This window comes from Anopheles coustani, chromosome 2 (genome assembly GCF_943734705.1).
Source record: "Anopheles coustani chromosome 2, idAnoCousDA_361_x.2, whole genome shotgun sequence".
Lineage (NCBI taxonomy): Eukaryota > Metazoa > Arthropoda > Insecta > Diptera > Culicidae > Anopheles > Anopheles coustani.
Window position 1 is genome coordinate 62,058,097 of NC_071289.1, and position 19,401 is coordinate 62,077,497.

Here is a 19,401-nt window from a genome sequence, read left to right on the forward strand (position 1 = left end):
CTGTGTCCCTCCCACCCGAGTGTGGCATCTTTATTTCCCTCCCCCCTCGACATTTCGCTTACCTCGAGAGTTGGTGGCAGCATCGGCGATTTTTTGGAATGCATCCAAATAGGCCGCCAACGCCTGAATTGCAGCCCTGAAATTGGAAGCGAGAAAAAAGAGTTGGTAAATAAAAAAAAAAACCACGGTTCAGTTAAATTATGCTAAATTTATGACCACCTTGAACACAAACACGAACGTACACATTCCGCCACCCGTAGAGAAATTTGCACGAAGGAGGATGAAAATATGAATGAGGCACCATAGAAGAAAAAGGAAGAAAACTTTGCAAAAGTAGAGCAGTCCAACGGAATTGGCTTCAATCTATGGGAATTGGAACTGAATCGAGATGATGCAACGAAAGTGCATATAAAATGGCAATGGAGCGAACAATGGAAAACTCTATTAGCCCGGGAGTGGGAAATTGGAGCGGGTGCGATCGTCTTTTTTTATTGCTTTGGAAATATGGTGTGCGAAATTATGCCTTGTGTAAAACGATGGCTCCGAAATTGGCACAAGTTTATAAAAATGTCTAAGTGAAGTGCATCCAAAGGTGTTTCGGTTTATCTCGTTGGGTAACCTTTGCGGAAAACAAAACTACATGAGAATGTAATAGCTAATCGTTTTGTTACGAACAAAACACAAAAGTAAGAGATTCCGTCATCGCCTTTTTGTTGTAAAGATTTTAAATCAACCGTCAAGCTGTTAATTAGTTGGCTATCTCTTTCCGGCTAAAATATAAAATTCGCCAATCCAAGTACGCTTTATGTTGTTTGGTGGGATGATAGTCGATTACATCATAAGACAATTATTTCTCCTTTTTTATCTTCCCCGTGGGAGCCTCGTGAAACATTACGTGACGGAGCATGTTGTTTGTGCATCGCAGAACCGAATCGATGGTTAACATAATTTGAACGACAAAGTTTTGGCGCACAATCAAATCGGAAGATTTACTACCAATTTCCTTCCCAGTTGGTACTCCACTTGAATCTATCGATCAAACAAGGCATCATAAATTATGCTTCAAATTAGAGAAAAGCATTACCAGCACAAAAGCGATGTCACACAAACACAAAACAAGACCAGCGGGCATGTAATAAGCAAATGAAAAAGTGTACACAAACAGAACAAAACAAAAAGGGCAAACCTACCTTAAACAAGCGTGTAGCTTTGTTGCTTTGGCGATGAAGTCCTCCCACAGTGGGCTCGAGTTCTGCAAAGAAAGGGGAAATAAAACAATGACATATTTTCATTAGTCAAGGAGAAAAACGACAGGATTTCTTTATCACAGCAGAACAAATCTTTTGCATGTTGCCCGTGAAGTTGTTTATTGTATGCAGCTTATGCTGGCTTGTTTGAATCCAGGCGCGCTAGTGATGGTGTTAATGTTTCGTTCGTTTCGTTGAGTCGTGTATGATGACCGAACGGCCACTAGTCATCAGTCATCCCCGAGCTGAGGGGCTTTGCTGTGACGAGCCAGCACACGAGAAGCAACGACAAACCGCTTTTCATGCAAATGGTTCTAAAAGAAGGCAAGGCGGACGATAGACAGACACCAGAACACAGGCATATGCTGCTGCCAGCGCTCGTTTGTTCGATGCTGGATGACGAAACGTCATCGGATGGAAGTTGGACAGACGGACGAGAGCCGGCATCGCATCGCTTCGTTTGTACAAAGAAGTTCTCTTGATTGTAAGAAAGAAAAACAAAACTACCCAGCTTAAATTATGTACGACTACAAAGTACCTCTCCCTCGTAAAATACTACTGCACAGCAGCAACAACGGACTGCTATTGATGCCCACTGCTTGATTCCTCCTACCGTAAACCCCAAACTGTCAGCAGCGACATAAGAAAATAAGAGAGAGAGAGTCACAAGGCGATGCTATAAATGCGCAATGTGTGCGCTTTTCGGAGGGACCCGCCTCCGCCATTTGGAGTCATTTGTGAGTGAAAAGATTTATTCACCGCACACCATCGGCCTCATCGTCGGCGCAACTTGTTGAAATGCCACCAAGGGTTGCCCTAATATGGAGGCCTGCCTTCGGGAGGGAAAAATTATTGAAAAGTGGTTTATAAATCTTCCTATTGAGCAATCGAGTACAGATGTTACGGATGCATTTCACAAGCGCATAATGGAGAACGCAATCGAGAGGTTTCGAATCGAATCGAATTATACGATGAAAAGTTCGGTTGGTGAAATTTAATCCGCTGTGGAAGTCTTTACTACTATCGAACTTTTGGGTTGCAATCATGCAAACTTTATCGATTCCATTTTATTCCATAATCGTATTAAACGGAGACAAACTTTTCATCCAACAAAAACCCATTGGCGATTTGTTATATTAAAGATGCAATTTCTCGGAATTGCAGCTATTTCCTGGGCATTGCTTGTGCAATCCAATCTGCTGGATAGCACACCTCTTGGAGCTGTTGTCTAAATAATGCCGGTAAGATAAAAACAATACTCCATCGAAGGTAGCAGAAGAAAACAGATAAATACTGAGATAAAACTGGCATGGCTGTCGGTCGTGTTCGGAAAAGTGTTCCTGACCAACACACCACTATACGGTGGAAAACCTCGCTCGAACAAAAAGGCGACCAAAAACACCAGCGGAAAACTTAATCAAGATAAATGAGCGAACGAATTTCGTAACCATTTTTCCCAGTGCAGTTTTGTCTTCACCAACAACAAAACCATCGCCTTCCCGGGAAAAGCCAAATTTCACTCGTCTGTCTTTTAAGCGTTTTGGAAACTATCGGTGTTTTCTGCTGGCCGCTTCTTCAGAGCACCCAAAACAGCTGCTCTCGAAAGCGGATGGGCCTCGAGGTGGTGGGTGCGTTTGAGGGGAGGTGCTACACAACAGAGCACCGTTTGGGGAAGGGCAAGTTAATCGAATACGTGATGCTGTTTAGTTTGAGCGAAGAAGGGGAAAAAACAGCGGGTGTGAAGCTAAAGACACGCGCCGTCTTGGAGGCGTCTTAGCGGAACCATCTCGGCTGTCGACAAACCATTCGGGCCTTCGAGAGTGCGGAGGTCGCTCCGAGCGCCGTACACAATAGTTAAGAAAGAAGAGGGCAAATCCTCCGTATGTTCAGCGAACTACAGCACCGCAAGAGACCGCACGAGGGAAGAAGAAAACTACCGAACTGAAATGCATCCAAGGGATAATGTAAACAAAATGTCGACCGAAAGTTGCCGGAAACGGGGGCGGCGAGGGAAGACAAAGGCGAAGGCAGGCGTCGGTGGAAAGTCTTTTTCTGGGTCTAGCGTGCAGCTCCAGTTGTTCTGCTTGCATAACGAATTGCAGGGCAATGGCGATGATGCCGAGCCTGTAATTGAGCTGCCGCGAAGTTCGCAACTTGAGGCGAGAAATCGTTACGCCAAGGTGGATAAGAGAGGCGCAAGGAATGCGTTGGAGTGGCCATTCCGGGCCACGGCGTATGACGGAAGTGGACTGTGCAGCCGTTGAGTGTTATATGTTAAACAGTTTGCCTGATAATGCAGGGCCTGCTCGCCAAGAAGTGGCCCGTAGAAGGAACATTTCTAGAGAGCTCTGAAGCTGATAAGTTTTGAATTTAAAAATAGAACACTGTAAGATATTGATTTGAACCTTGCTCTCACAAATAAAACTATATGATATTCTCGGCTATGTAACACTTGTATCATACACGTTGGTGCAACGTCGGACATTTCAAATCATTAATCAAATAAAAAGTTTGTTGAATCCCTTTCATTTTCCGCATTTAATTTGTGGTGTTAATGAAGACATTAAACGAATGTTTTTGAAATAATCAAACATGAAACTGAATTTTACAGAGTTTAAACAGGTGAGTTTACTTTCATACATACAGTTTGTGTAAAGAAAATAGGTCAAAAAAGATACGATAAAGTTATTATAGTTCAACTAATGCTCGTGTGCTTGTCCTTAAAAATGATGTTGTCTTCGACCAGATGAAATTTACTTATATTGAGTTTTTTTGCGTTTCAAAGGAATTATATTTATCGTTATAACTATTATTCAAAACATTAAAATCGTCGGGAAAACGTCGTAATATTAACACTCACTTAATAATTAGGGCATCCAGGCAATTTTTTCATTTTTTATGTGCTTCGCCAAAATGAAAAAAAAAGTTGCTAAAAATAAATAAACATTAAATCAGCCTGATAAAAATAGGCCAACTGTAATAAGTACCGTGATTGAAGACATCGTACATTGGAAACAAACTAACGTCGGAAACGTGACTCAAATAGTGGAGGTACCTAAGCGGGAAAGTGTGTTGCATTTTAATTAATAGCTCGCTCTACACCACTCTTGGTTTTGAATTATTCATTACAACAGGTTTTAATTTCTACGCTGGAACATAATAACATGCACCCCGTGAGGTTCATGATTTGCATCCATTCCGAGGTTCGCACAGGTAGTTCCCAAAATGGGCATCACTTTATGACGAAACCATCGAATAATAAGAGGCATTTTTGATCCCAGCAAAGCCGATGGTGACTATGGGACACACCTCCACAGGAAATTAGTGGAATCTGCACGACGGAATGTTCGGAGAAGGATGCTTTTTCCAACGGTTATCTCCTAACGTTTGCTTCCTCATGCTGTCCCACCTTTTCCACGTGGAAAGCCTTGTTCTCTTTCCCGCAATGACGCTCCCTGGTGCAATGGTCTGATAAACAAACTAAACGTGCCGGCCAAAAGAAAAGAAAGAAATATTAAAAAAAAAAAACCTTCGAGGAAAAGGTAGGAAAAGCTGCTCAAATATAGGCTTTGGTCTGACCAACCTACCCCCGGTCGCCTAGACCAGCGCACACCAAGGCGAATGTCATTGACACCTTCCGTCTGCGCGCGGAAGAGGCAGAACGGAGAGAGAGAGACATAGAGGAGCGAGTGAAAGAAGAAGGGAAGGGGATGTTGGGGCGTAAATAAAGGTGCTCAAAGGCCGTTTTCCGGCGCGGTCGAGGCAGTTGCGTGCGTTACGCCACTGGGGCAGGATGCAGTCGGATTTCCCTGCGGCCTCTACCTCCACCACGGACCGCATGGCCACCGAAGCGTGGGGACACGTGTCTGCTAACTAACACCATCTATAGCACTCACTTCCCCCCGTCCTCCAAGTTGTTAGGCGGAAAAATTGAAGCATCTGTTGGCATCTTTTTTATCTCCTCACGAAAGCTTTTCCCCGCCCATTCGGTTTATTTTTCCTTCTTTCTCCTCGGTTCCTCGGATGCAATGCATGCACGGCCAAAGCCCTTGCCACCGATACGATTCTTTTCTTTTCCACAGGCCATCGTTTACTCGCGAGCCGTGAAGATAAACGTCGGGAGGGAAAAGCAAATAAACTGCGCTCGTTGCGCGGGAAACACGAACGTAAGCAAACAGTTGACGCTGCTCGGTTTGGAAAGCCTAGGTTAGTCTGCGCGCTGCTTTGGGTAGAGTTTCACGTGAAACTGTAGAAGCAAACATCCAAAAAAAACATTCCTGATTTAGAAATTTACGGAACACAAAATGAAACTTGTACAAAAAGGTACAGTTGATTTTTTTAAGGTTTTCAAATAGTATGTCATTTCAGAGCGGTTGAGAAATTTGACTTTTCGAAACATCGTAAAACAAACGAATCGGCCATGGCAAACAGGTTCCATTTTACAGCAGTGGTGTAAAATAATGTATTGTTCCGACCGAATTGTATCAAAGAGAAACGATTTCGAGTCCCAACAATTTCTACCGAACGCGAGAGATTTGGTGAAACTTTTCGCATTCGTAGCGGCTCAAGTTTCTTCTCCTTTTAATATTAGCATAATAAATGGATGGCTAGATAAGTGAACTCGTAAAGCAGTCCCAATTTCCCTCATCAGACATGCAAAAGAACAGGTTTTAATAGATAAAGGTTAAAAAAAAAGAACACAATGCTCTTAGCATGTTGAAAAACCGCCTCCAGTGGTTATCTGAACAACTTTTTGCGATCCCGGAACCACCTGATCGATATCTTGACGTGGACGATAAACGCCATTGCCTTGCTAACTCCCCGGGTGAGCTACAGCACCCACACAAAACATCGATTACACAATACTTCGAGAGCAGATGATCGTTTGTAGCGTCGTCATCTTTGCTGAACGAATTCTCACGGTCTTCACTATTGTGCTTGGCAAAAAAAAGAAGCACTTGCTTTCGATGTTGTTCGGGTGCAAAACTGTGTTCTTTATCGTTTTTACCTACGCACAGCACGCTGGGAAGATAATCGGGTTTGAACATCGCGCTATGTACAAACATTCCACACGCCAACCTTGTTCCCGCAGCCGTCTTTTTACTCGATCCGAAATTAAAACATGCCGGACAGAACAGCGATTCCCCACCAATATTAGAACCACGTTTGCTTGTTGTTGTTTTGCAAATGTTTGCACGCGGAAAAAAATTGAATAAATAAAACGGCTCCAAAGCCGCCCAAGTAGGCGCCGGTTTAGGATGAAGAAATTCTTAAGTGCAAAGTAAGCGAAACGTTTAAAAGGGGGAAAAAATAGAGAAAGAGAAATTCAATACACCGTACACAGAAGGAGCAATCATCACTGGATGTAATTGCGAGTAAAAGTGCGAGTAAAAGTGCGATAAATTGCGTCAATATTTGCCATGGAACTTTGGCGACTGCTAACAGCTGTTTACTTCTCTTATTTGTTATAGGCCAGAGAACTTCACTACAACCATATCTGAGAGGCCAATGAGGGCATTGGAATGTAAAAAAACACCGTTGGACTAGAAGGTAGCATTCGACTTTAGTGGACGACTTGGGAGTCACTTGGAGAGGAGACCTTGGAGTCCTCCAAAAGCGGAGCACGGTGGACGCAATAATGTCTTTCGGTCGATCACCGGCTACGAGACGACTTCGTGGTTCCCACTACCTTATCGGTGACATTACACACTCTATCGGAGCGCCTTGTTGTAGCGGTGTTCTTCCATCGGTTTCTTCCGGCCAGCGCCTCCGGAGTTCAATGGAGCACCGATACACCTATACCTTATCCATGTTGTCTACACGCGACGTTCCACGATAGAGCACACCCTCATGGGGAGGTGAATGCGATGTTGGACACCTTCGGTGCAGCTGATGTCGCATGTTACACCTTCGACGAACGGAGGGATTTCGAACATTGACTGATCGAACCCGGCTTCTACTATTCGCGAAAGACTGTTAGACGGTGGCATGCGGCCCATGAAGGTCAGATATGGGCAGGAACAAGTTTCCTTCGACCCGCATATCGACCCAATGTGTAACTGTCTCTGAGCGGTAACAAGGTTAATGGTGGACCATAACCATTAGAGTTCCCTCACTGCCCTCTGATTCGCTCATCGGTTGCAACTTCTTCAGAAATTCGCACAACCTCAATATTTGGGAACTGGACCATCACATTCCCGGTAAATCTTCGTCAGTTTGTTTCGCTGTCTAACAGACAAAGAAAAAAGTGAACGTCCAGAAATACGAGAACTTGGTGAGCGATAATTTGTTGACGCCCAGGTCACAAGACCTTTGAGGCGTCATCGAGAGTGCTATGACCACCTTTCCGGACAACTAATTGATTATTGACACAACACCTTGTCGAGTGATAGGAAAATGTCGGGATGTAGAAGTCCATCGATAGAAGTAATAGACGAAAGAACTTCAAATAACTTTGTTTAAGCGAATTTCATATTAACGCCATTTCATTGTGTGCGTTACTAAGCAAGAAAAGTTGACTAAATCTGTGGTAAGCAGTGTTGAGAACGGTGACGTTCATCGACATTCAATTGCTGACATTCATTCTGTTTGAAGCTCTACATTCGAATTTCGTTCATTCACTTGACCGTCACGTCAAAAAATGTCATTTGATACGACGACATTTTCTTGGTGAAATCCTATGACACTAATTTTTCAGGGATTCAAATGATCAAGTTAGCATACGAATATCCACCATTCAACATTCAGTAAAACCTGTCATACGATTGTTTTGGTCTAATTCTTTGTGCGTTTCCAGCGCTAGTGCTAAGGTTTTCTTTTTGAAATACAAAAATTTGTGTGTTGTGATTAACACGTTAACCTCGCAGCGGTAAAACGAAATGACGCAACGCATCGAGGAACTTTGCAATCAGGTAGGGGAGCAAACTTCCAACTTCCAACGCAAAACTGATCGTTTCTAGTTAGTAAATGATATTCCTATCGATAATAAAACCTTTGAAAATCGTTGTTTTTCACTAAAGAACATTTTTTCAACTAAAATATAAAAACATTTGTAGCGAATGTAGTTGATACCGGCGCGGATCTAAGTAAACAAACAAATTACAAACAAACGAGGAGATTTGTGAGGTTTATCTAACCGGTCAACTTTATCTAACCGGTTGCGAAACTCCCCGTTTGATATACACATTTCCCTAAGGTGACTAACATATTCTCCTATATGATTGCAATATTGTCACTACCGGTTGAAATTATGCCCTGTGCTTTTGAAATGTTCTCTATACGTATTGAAACATCTATATGTTAGCAATCGAATAATTTAACATTTGAAACAACATAAAAGAGATAAACGCGTACAGCAACCTAGAGAACATCGTTCGTTCAATTTCAGGATGAAATTTGTCTTTGTTCCTTTTAATTTTAACCTCTTTTTCGTAATTTTCTTGCATTACTTGTCTCCAAGGGACATTCGAGCCGTAGATGAAATTTTCGGCATGAGATTTCAGGACGGCACGCACCCCGCGGCGAACAATTTGCTGCTTCATCGAAACGATATTTAGTTGATTAGCTTTCTATTTACCAGCGTGCTGTAGAGGAGATGGAAAAGGCACCAACAAAACCCTACCCCATCTCTTCAGCAAACCCCTTGTCTATCTTTCTTTTCTCTCCTCTTCCTACCCTAAATATGTTTGTTTATCTTCTTTTGGGGGCGAATTGTGCAACAAAATTAGGTTATGTTTGCTACTCGATATACTACGCTATATCCGCACGCGCGTAAGTAGCTCCTCGCTCAAGACTTTTGGTGCGTATTTGCCCCAGCGGATCGATGCTTTGGCTATGTTTAGTTTTGCCAACGGGGAGACTGTGGGTGTGGGGTTTTTCTTGGTGGTCAAGAGATGGTGGTGGGTCGATGGGATTGAGATGGATGAGTTGGTTAGGATTCTTTCGCTGCTCCGGCTGACTCACACACGTTGTGAAAATAAATGTACTTCGCTAATGCGAGCGCACCTCGATCCGGGAGGGTTCGCATCAAAGAAAGGAAGGAGAAGGTTGATGCCTCTTCTGTAGAACCAATTCGATCGCGGTGTGTGATGAGCATCTCGAAACCTTCGGGTGCGGGAAATCGGTGCGAAAACAAACTTATCGCACAAATAATTCACCATCAAACACCCGGGGGTCTGCCCTGGGGTTCGATGAGAATGTGTTAATTAGTTTGCCGAGCGAGCGGCCGCCTTTATTACCGCGTGCGTACTCTGCTGGCGGCACGATTTAGTTAGTGGTTCTTGTGCGTGCCCCCACACCCCCCAACCACCAGTACACAGTCCCTTGCGTAAGCGCCTTCTTCTTGCGTGTTTTCTCCTCCTTGCCGATGGATCAAAGGAAGGCACTGGTGCGCGAAAATTCGTGAGCTAATGGGCAACAAAACATTCGATACGGTTGCGAGAAGAAACCGATTGGGGCCGTTGGGCGGTGGTTCGGAAAGCGGTAGGTAAGGTTTTGGGGAGTTCGCGGATGACAGCCATCTCCGGATGTGTTGCGGTTATCGTGTGTTAACTATAGCAACAGTTGGCTAATTGAGACCCGGCGGAGTGGTGGTGTGTTGAAACTAGCGCATTTCAAATTTGACACATTGCCGATCACACACTGAACGACGTTGTTGCCTACCAGTGTGAGACCAAAACAAAGGCAAATACAAAACAGTTGACAAAATGTTTACATTGGAGACTCAAGAAGGCATAGCGTTGGACACAATTTCGCTACAATGATATAATTTTCAAATACTGTATTTGGCAATCAAGAAATCATATTTCATGTGAAGTATGATACAAATAACATTGAAAAAATAATTTCAAATTCACTGCCATGGCTATCATTTTTGACATCCAAAATGTTGTTACACCAAAAATAAATAAAAAATAAAGCATTAATGCTAGAATAATAAAAAAAATATTTTCAGAAGATTATTTCCGACCGTTTTTGCTTTTCACCGAGCTAGCGGAATGATGAAGAAATGCATTAAAAACCAAAAACGTCCAAAAATAGTCATCAAATATACAAAAAAGTTACAGTACGGCAAAATTATAGCGTTTTAAAAATAGGGGTCAAAATGACCTCTGAAAAGCATTCTAGGGATAGTCAAGTTGGTTCTCGGAACTAGTCGAACAGAAAAATCTGAAATGTTTGTTTTAGATGTAGCTTTGGATTTTAAGAAAAGTTTTATGTTTTTGTAATAATATTCAGTCATATAATATTTTTGAATAAATATTGCAGCTAAGCCACTGGCTTTCAAAAACCAAGCATGAATTGAGCTCCTATTTTTGAAGCAAGCTTTTTGTAATTTGCAAGCAAGCTTTTTGTAAAATGGCAGTCAATTTGTTTAATATTAGCAAAAGCGACACCCAAACTTCAACAAAAATATATTTGAAGAAGTAACTAGAGAATGGAAACTGGTATGGAAAACGATGTAAATTTTCCGTTACATTTACACCGAAAACGCCACCGTTATTTGTACAAACTTAATATCTGCGGTACATCCATTTTATGTTTGTGCAAAATAAATTGCGTACTGTTTTCGCTCATTGTTTTAACGTAAAAGTGCGTCAAATTAATCTGCCAGCACTGGCTCGGCGTTTTTCCCGCCGGCCATTAACCGGGGGGCTTACTGGTGAAAAATACTCGTCGTAAATAAATTATTTGATAACCCCGCCGGCCGGTTCGTCCGTGGTTAATGTTCAACGAACCCCGGTGCGTTCGTTCTCTGCCCTTATGCGATAGACATGAAACTTTGAGCTTCGTTGAAAAAAAATGAATGAAATCCCTCTTAGACGGTTATGTTGGCTCAACAAAACCCCTCGCAAGTTCCTCCTCCCTCAATGTCTAGAGGGCCCCCACGCTACCCTGGAGGGCTTTCCCCGGCGTGCTAGCTAATAAGCTTCTTTTGCTCATCACCTTCATTCGCCTTTATGAAATTTAAACGCCAGCTCGACAAACCTTCCCCACGCCTTCCGCCAACCACCGGAAGGACGAAGTTCTGAGTAAAGGGAGTGCTGTGTTCTGCCGGTTTCATATCTACATAATTATTAGACCATTTCCATGCGGCAGGCAAGCAACGAGCCGAAGCGTGGCATGACCGCAAAATCGAGGCACACTGTATGTGTGTGTGTGTGTGTGGGGTGGCCACCCGGACACATATACCTATTGAAGACAAAAGAGACAAAATGTCACGCGCGTCTGGAGGCCCGAGTAACAAAAATACGCATGTTGCACTATCAAAAGAGCGTTTTTCATGGTATCATCAGAGTACTGATGGAACCCGCGAAATATGTAGGTCGCGTGACAAAAACGGCGTGACGCGATGTTTTTTATACAATGCGCGGTGTTTTAATGGAGGCGATGTTTTCAATATTTTGTCATCACATACAAAGGAAAATTCCCGAGTCGTAATTAAATAATAAAAGAACATTTTTTATTCAAATATATTTATAAACCACGTTACAAACCGCTTATTCGCCAGGAGCCGCCTTTACTGCAAAAATCAGTCATCTCCGCACGTAACTTGCATTCCACCGTGTGAAGACACCGCGGTTGGGCTTCTGGTGCCGCTGCTGCTTGCGTTGAACTTTGGAAGAGAAAATGCATAAAAATTAGCACAGTTTTGGATTCTTTCTGATTATCATTTATCTCAAAAACGTTTACTTACCGAATATAAACGAAAACTGCCGCTCTATTACTATTTTCTTCACATTTTTGGTGAACAGCAATTTCACTCTGCAAGCGGTGGCAAAATCAAAACAACTCTGCTGACAGCAGGCAAAACTGCCCAAGGCTCATAGAGCGGTAGGTTGGTTTACTTTGGCTTGTTGACATTTGGTTCAAATTCATAATTAATTGTCAAAATAATATTTTATTATTTCTTCATTGCTTGGTAATTATGAGCAGTGTTTGAAGTGATCATTGATATCAAACTGAACACATTGATTTTATTTTGCGCAATATTTGGATCTGGTTCACTTATCTTGCTTTCAGTCACTTAAAAAAGTGTCTTTTAAGTCTCCACTACACTTCTACGACTGAAAAAAATAGCTCGATAGAAGACCCATGTTTTTGACATAATATTTTGTTTCTTTACATTATGAATCATAATGAATCATGCTATGAGAAATGTATAGCGATTGTTTTGGGTTTTTCGCATTCGCAGTAATCAATAAACAATAATTTCGACCAGCCGGACACAAAGAACATCATAGCGTTACGTTAACGATAGGTGGCTGTGCGAGAGATCGTTCTGACTCTCGCAACTGCTCAAGATAAAACAAGTGCAGTGCCAATTTTCAACCTATTGATCGAGTATATACGCTGAAGCAAGAAGTTCAAGAACTTCCTGCGAAGTTTAATTTCGCCTGAGAAGCGCGAGAGAAAGTCCCTTAATGCGTTTAACGCAGCAATGCATAGAAAATACTGGCAGTTACGAAAACTGATTTCATTGGTATTTAATATAACTCATTTTTTAAGTGCCTTCATCGTAGTCATGGTTAAGTTTTGATATGAATCAATTTTCCGATTCAACTTCAGGGTTTTTATGGTTTGAAAAGTTTAACGACATTTATCAAACCTACCCTGTTTAATGCGCCTTGGTCCGAACCTTTCCGTGTTGCAGTTCTATCTGCATGTATGGGTCCATCAGGGGTGGGATGAGGAAATTCCTCCTGATGCATCGCTTCGTCGCGGTGTTTTGTTCGCGATGTTGTGCTACCGCTTGCAAGTATAGACTCGCGGAGAGGAGCACTGGGGTAGCACTTTCATCGCCCGGGCGTTTTGTATGGAAATTGTTGCTCCTAAACTCGCCGTCGCGCAACTTTGTTCGTCGGGGCCCGACGAACAAAGTTGCGCGACGGCGGGTTTAGGTGCAACTTTTTCCATACAAAACGCCCGGGCGATGAAAGTGCTACCCCAGTGCTCCTCTCCGCGAGTCTATACTTGCAAGCGGTAGCACAACATCGCGAACAAAACACCGCGACGAAGCGATGCATCAGGAGGAATTTCCCCATCCCACCCCTGATGGACCCATACTTGCAGATAGAACTGCAACACGGACAGGTTCGGACCAAGGCGTGTTAAACAGGGTAGGTTTGGTAAATGACGTTAAACATTTCAAACCATAAAAATCCTGAAGTTGAATCGGAGAATTGATTCATATCAAAATTTAACCATGGCTACGATGAAGGCTCTTAAAAAATGAGTTATATTAAATACCAGTGAAATCAGTTTTCTTAACTGTCAGTACTTTCTATGTATTGCTGCGTTAAACGCAGTAAGGGACTTTCTCTCGCGCATCTCAGGCGAAATCAAATTTCGCAGGAAGTTCTTGAACTTCTTGCTTCAGTAAATATACTCGATCAATAGGTTGAAAATTGGCACTGCACTTGTTTTATCTTGAGCAGTTGCGAGAGTAAGAACGATCGCTCGCACAGCCGCCTATCGACAACGTAACGCTATGATGTTCTTTGTGTACGGCTTAATTGATTACAGCGAATGCGAAAAACCAAAACAATCGCTATACATCACTCATACCATGATTCATCTTGATTCATAATGTAAAGAAACAAAATATTAAGTCAAAAACATGGGTATTCTACCGAGCTATTACTTTCATTCGTAGAAGTGTGGTGGAGAATTGAAAAACACTTTTTTGAGTGACTGAAAGTGAAATAAGTGAACCAGATTCAAATATTGAGCATCAAAAAGAATCAATGTGTTCAGTTTTATATCAATCATCACTTCAAACACTGCTCATAATTACCAAGCGATGAAGAAAAAATAAAATATTATTTTGACAATCATTTATGAATTTGAACCAAATGTCAACAATCCAAAGTAACCCAACCTACAGCTTTATAGGCCTTGGGCAGTTTTGCCTGTTGTCAACAGAGTTGTTTTGATTTTGCCACCGCTTGCAGAGTGAAATTGCAGTTCACCAAAAATGTGAAGAAAAGAGTAATATAACGGCAGTTTTCGTTAATATTCGGTAAGTAAACGTTATTGAGATGAATTATAATCAGAAAGAATCCAAACTATGCTAATTTTTGTTCATTTTCTCTTCCAAAGTTCAACGCGAGCAGCAGCGGCACCAGAAGCTCAACCGCGGTGTCATCGATGGAATTAAAGTTTGGTGCAAGGAGATGGCTGATTTTTGCGGTCCCAAGCTTGCGGCTCCAAGTGAACAAACGGTTTGTAAAGTGCTTAAATATATTTGAATAAAAAATGTTCGTTTAATATAAAATTACGACTTGGGAATTTTCCTTTGTATATGATGACAATATGTATATTAAAAACATCGCCTCCATTAAAACATCGCGCATTGTATAAAAAACATCGCGTCACGTCGTTTTTGTCACGCAACCTACATATTTCGCAGGTTCCATCAGGAGCCCGATGATACCATGAAAAACGCCCCTTTCATAGCGCAACATGGATATTCTTGTTACTCGGGGGGGCTAACCCGACGAACAAAGTTGCGCGACGGCGAGTTTAGGAGCAACAATTTCCATACAAAACGCCCGGGCGATGAAAGTGCTACCCCAGTGCTCCTCTCCGCGAGTCTATACTTGCAAGCGGTAGCACAACATCGCGAACAAAACACCGCGACGAAGCGATGCATCAGGAGGAATTTCCTCATCCCACCCCTGATGGACCCATACATGCAGATAGAACTGCAACACGGAAAGGTTCGGACCAAGGCGCATTAAACAGGGTAGGTTTGGTAAATGTCGTTAAACTTTTCAAACCATAAAAACCCTGAAGTTGAATCGGAAAATTGATTCATATCAAAACTTAACCATGACTACGATGAAGGCACTTAAAAAATGAGTTATATTAAATACCAATGAAATCAGTTTTCGTAACTGCCAGTATTTTCTATGCATTGCTGCGTTAAACGCATTAAGGGACTTTCTCTCGCGCTTCTCAGGCGAAATTAAACTTCGCAGGAAGTTCTTGAACTTCTTGCTTCAGCGTATATACTCGATTAATAGGTTGAAAATTAGCACTGCACTTGTTTTATCTTGAGCAGTTGCGAGAGTCAGAACGATCTCTCGCACAGCCACCTATCGTTAACGTAACGCTATGATGTTCTTTGTGTCCGGCTGGTCAAAATTATTGTTTATTGATTACTGCGAATGCGAAAAACCCAAAACAATCGCTATACATTTCTCATAGCATGATTCATTATGATTCATAATGTAAAGAAACAAAATATTATGTCAAAAACATGGGTCTTCTATCGAGCTATTTTTTTCAGTCGTAGAAGTGTAGTGGAGACTTAAAAGACACTTTTTTAAGTGACTGAAAGCAAGATAAGTGAACCAGATCCAAATATTGCGCAAAATAAAATCAATGTGTTCAGTTTGATATCAATGATCACTTCAAACACTGCTCATAATTACCAAGCAATGAAGAAATAATAAAATATTATTTTGACAATTAATTATGAATTTGAACCAAATGTCAACAAGCCAAAGTAAACCAACCTACCGCTCTATGAGCCTTGGGCAGTTTTGCCTGCTGTCAGCAGAGTTGTTTTGATTTTGCCACCGCTTGCAGAGTGAAATTGCTGTTCACCAAAAATGTGAAGAAAATAGTAATAGAGCGGCAGTTTTCGTTTATATTCGGTAAGTAAACGTTTTTGAGATAAATGATAATCAGAAAGAATCCAAAACTGTGCTAATTTTTATGCATTTTCTCTTCCAAAGTTCAACGCAAGCAGCAGCGGCACCAGAAGCCCAACCGCGGTGTCTTCACACGGTGGAATGCAAGTTACGTGCGGAGATGACTGATTTTTGCAGTAAAGGCGGCTCCTGGCGAATAAGCGGTTTGTAACGTGGTTTATAAATATATTTGAATAAAAAATGTTCTTTTATTATTTAATTACGACTCGGGAATTTTCCTTTGTATGTGATGACAAAATATTGAAAACATCGCCTCCATTAAAACACCGCGCATTGTATAAAAAACATCGCGTCACGCCGTTTTTGTCACGCGACCTACATATTTCGCGGGTTCCATCAGTACTCTGATGATACCATGAAAAACACTCTTTTGATAGTGCAACATGCGTATTTTTGTTACTCGGGAAGCTTTCGCACGGGATACACCAACCAACCAGGAACCAGCAGGGATCTGGCAGTAGCAGGACACGCCACCAACACACATATCGTCCTTCCCAGCTAATTTCCTCCTCATGGGGAGTGTTTAAACATAGCCGCGTTCATCCAATAAGCCGCGCTAAGTGGTTGAAGTGGAGCACACACTGTCGCGACTCACCAACCCTGGGCTGGGGCAAGGGGAGCCAGGGTAAGGGGATCGTCGGCAAAATGGCAAATTGGTGACATGCAGCAAATGGGGGAGAACTGAACCGTGTGTCTACCGTAGAATGGGGCAAAGCTAACGCGATTTACGGGAGGGTAAGTGTAAATCGTCTACCTCGCTTGTGATTGCCTGGCGATGATAGCGGGAACGTTGTCGTTGATAGGAAAATTTAAATCCAATGTAACCCGCTAGAACTTGTTAGCCCCCCCAACATGGAACGAAAGCCTCCAAAAGGGGAGCCTGCTGCCACAGTACCGCCATAAGGGCTTTGGAGGAGGACTTAAGTATTTACACGCACGCAATCAGGCACACTGGAGATATAAATTGAATTGAAGGGAGAAGTGAAAAATGAGTTAGCTACAGTGTGCTTCAGGAAATTTTCTTTAAAATAACGAATGGTTTAACTAATAACGAATGGTTTAACTCAACTCGAATTAAATTTACTTTAAAATTTACTAAAACTTTAAATAACGAATGGTTTAAATCAACTCGAATGATAGACGGAACTAAGTAAAAAATATATTCTAATTTTAACTCCAAACTCAGGAATAACAGGTTTATTTGGCCTATAATAGTAAAACACAATTTTTTTCAACAAACAACCATTTAAGGGTGATAAACCGATTATAGACAGAACTCGTTTCAAAGTTAGTGCAAACTAAAAATAATATGGATTTAACGCCAAACAATTATCACCCGATCTGTTACTAATGTTCTGGAGAAAAGGATCCGCAAGAAAAAAAAAAGGTAATTTAAATATATTAATTTCGTTGCTAACGAACAGATTGTCCAGTACGATGAATAAAATCTCATAATAAATGCTGAAAATGTTAATTCAAAGTGATTGAAAACTTGACACCCACTGTAACAGAAACACCGGAATGTAGAAAGGAAGTGAAACGCATGATCAATGTGTCTGCACACGTTATTATGCAACGGACTATGTAATCCATGCTTCCGTTCCTTTATCTAAAGCAGGGGTCGGCAAAGTCCGGCCCGCCAACTGATTTTATCCGGCCCGTAAGAAAATTTTAGTGGTTCATACAAAAAACGATTTCAATTTTTATCAGATTTATCAGTTTTGTTTTCTTGCCAAAAATGAAGATTAAAATTGGTCAACGAGGTGTTCCTGCTATATGTTGGGATCCAAAACAAAAATTCAACAAAAACAAGTATGAAAATGTTTAAAAAAGTTTAATGCTAAAATTTCAAATATTTTATCTTTTACTACTTTTTATACAACTTTACAATTTAGAAAGATGATATTCCATTAAAAAGATTACTACTTTGAAAATATTCACTCATCGTTTAAGGTATCCGGCCCGCGGTTTCAGCTTCCTTTTAATCATCCGGCCCTTTAGGGAAATGTATGCCGACCCCTGATCTAAAGCGAAGCGAGGGGGAAAATATTCTACCACGTTTCGTTGCGTGAGGCAAATGGGTCGTTTTTTCTTGCTTCTCTATGCCTGCCAGGACATTATTACACCGACGCACACAATACCACCTAATTGTCCATACTGTCGCAAAGGTGTTCCTGCTTCCTGGTGCAACCAAGTGGAATCGAATCTGGAGCAGCTGGGATGGCTAGGGTGGCCTATCTTGGTTGGGATGGGTTGCATGCTGCATGTGCACACCACCGTATTTCAACCTAGAAAACGACAGCTAGTGTCCAAGACTAGTGTCCCAAGGGAAGCCAGACGATCGGCAGAGCGATTGCGGGCAATGGTGCTCAAATGTGCGGAATTGGACGCCTACCCAACCCATGCGCAATCTCGGATCGTACCAGAAACGGTCAGATTTTAAGCGTCGATACACCGAACGAAGCAAAAACGTCCACCGCGGAAGAGGAGCTGGCAATTCGCCACAATTATGATAAATTGACCGCTGGCGACATGTCGTTCGTTAAAGGATTTTATAGAATTAAACAACGGCACATGCGAGCGGCCCTTTTTACCCTCGAGTACTGAAGCGGTAACAAAGTCGTGGGAGCATTGGGCCGGTCGTGTTCAACGAGCTATTAAGCGCCATATTCCAAGACGTCGCCCGGGCTAGAGCAAAGGTGGTAGCAGCTATAAATGTACCGTCTGTACCGGCAAACTAAGTGCTCGCCGTACGGATTTTAATTTTATTCACTCGCCCGGAAGACGATGGAGCCAATTCGGTTCATTGAGCCACTTGAGTTTTATGTCTTGCATAAGAAACTAAGCAAAAATACGCAGAAGTGTCCTCTACGAAGCGGAGAATAAATATATGCAAATTTTTATCACATGCGTACACGAACGCAGATTTCATAACACACTTGCTTGGTATTGCATAAGCCCCCGATTATCCACCCACTTTGACGCAGTCTATCATTGGTAAAAATAAAATTAAAGCTATCATCGTCCTACTTCACGCTCATCATCCAAGGGCAACGTCACGAAGCAATAAAATCTCATTTATGAACTTTCAAGTGCAAAGGTGCCATCAACATAAAAATACAAACCGCAACCGATTGGCCCCGCCGAGAATGTCGGTGTGCAAATAAAGGCAATATATAAAAAAACACACACACACACAACAACCCGTCACAATCGAGAGACCTCCCAAAGCGAAAACACTGCTTCGTAGGTCAACCGTGAATTTGGAACAGAAACGCCCGGGGAGGGAAGGCGTAACAATTTAAACCCAAATATTTCTTTATGCTAAACGAGTCCGAACCTCACCGTCACCCGTGGGGTCCCCGTCCGGGTGGCCATCACGCGCGCACATACATACACACACTCCCCCCTTGAACACCAGCAAGTAGGAGCCC

The 19,401-nt window shown here is 42.2% G+C and overlaps 1 protein-coding gene across 1 annotated transcript in view; it reads right to left on the reverse strand.

Annotated features, from left to right (window-relative positions):
- The window catches only part of LOC131266840 (probable serine/threonine-protein kinase DDB_G0282963), a 71,773-nt gene that overhangs the window by 19,351 nt on the left and 33,021 nt on the right, over nucleotides 1-19,401 (reverse strand). Inside the window, exons 3-4 of the mRNA XM_058269497.1 lie at nucleotides 1,191-1,252; nucleotides 63-136 (exon numbers count right to left, since the gene is read on the reverse strand). Of these exons, the coding sequence (XP_058125480.1) occupies nucleotides 63-136; nucleotides 1,191-1,252 (136 nt within the window). The remainder of the gene's footprint in view (nucleotides 1-62; nucleotides 137-1,190; nucleotides 1,253-19,401) is intronic.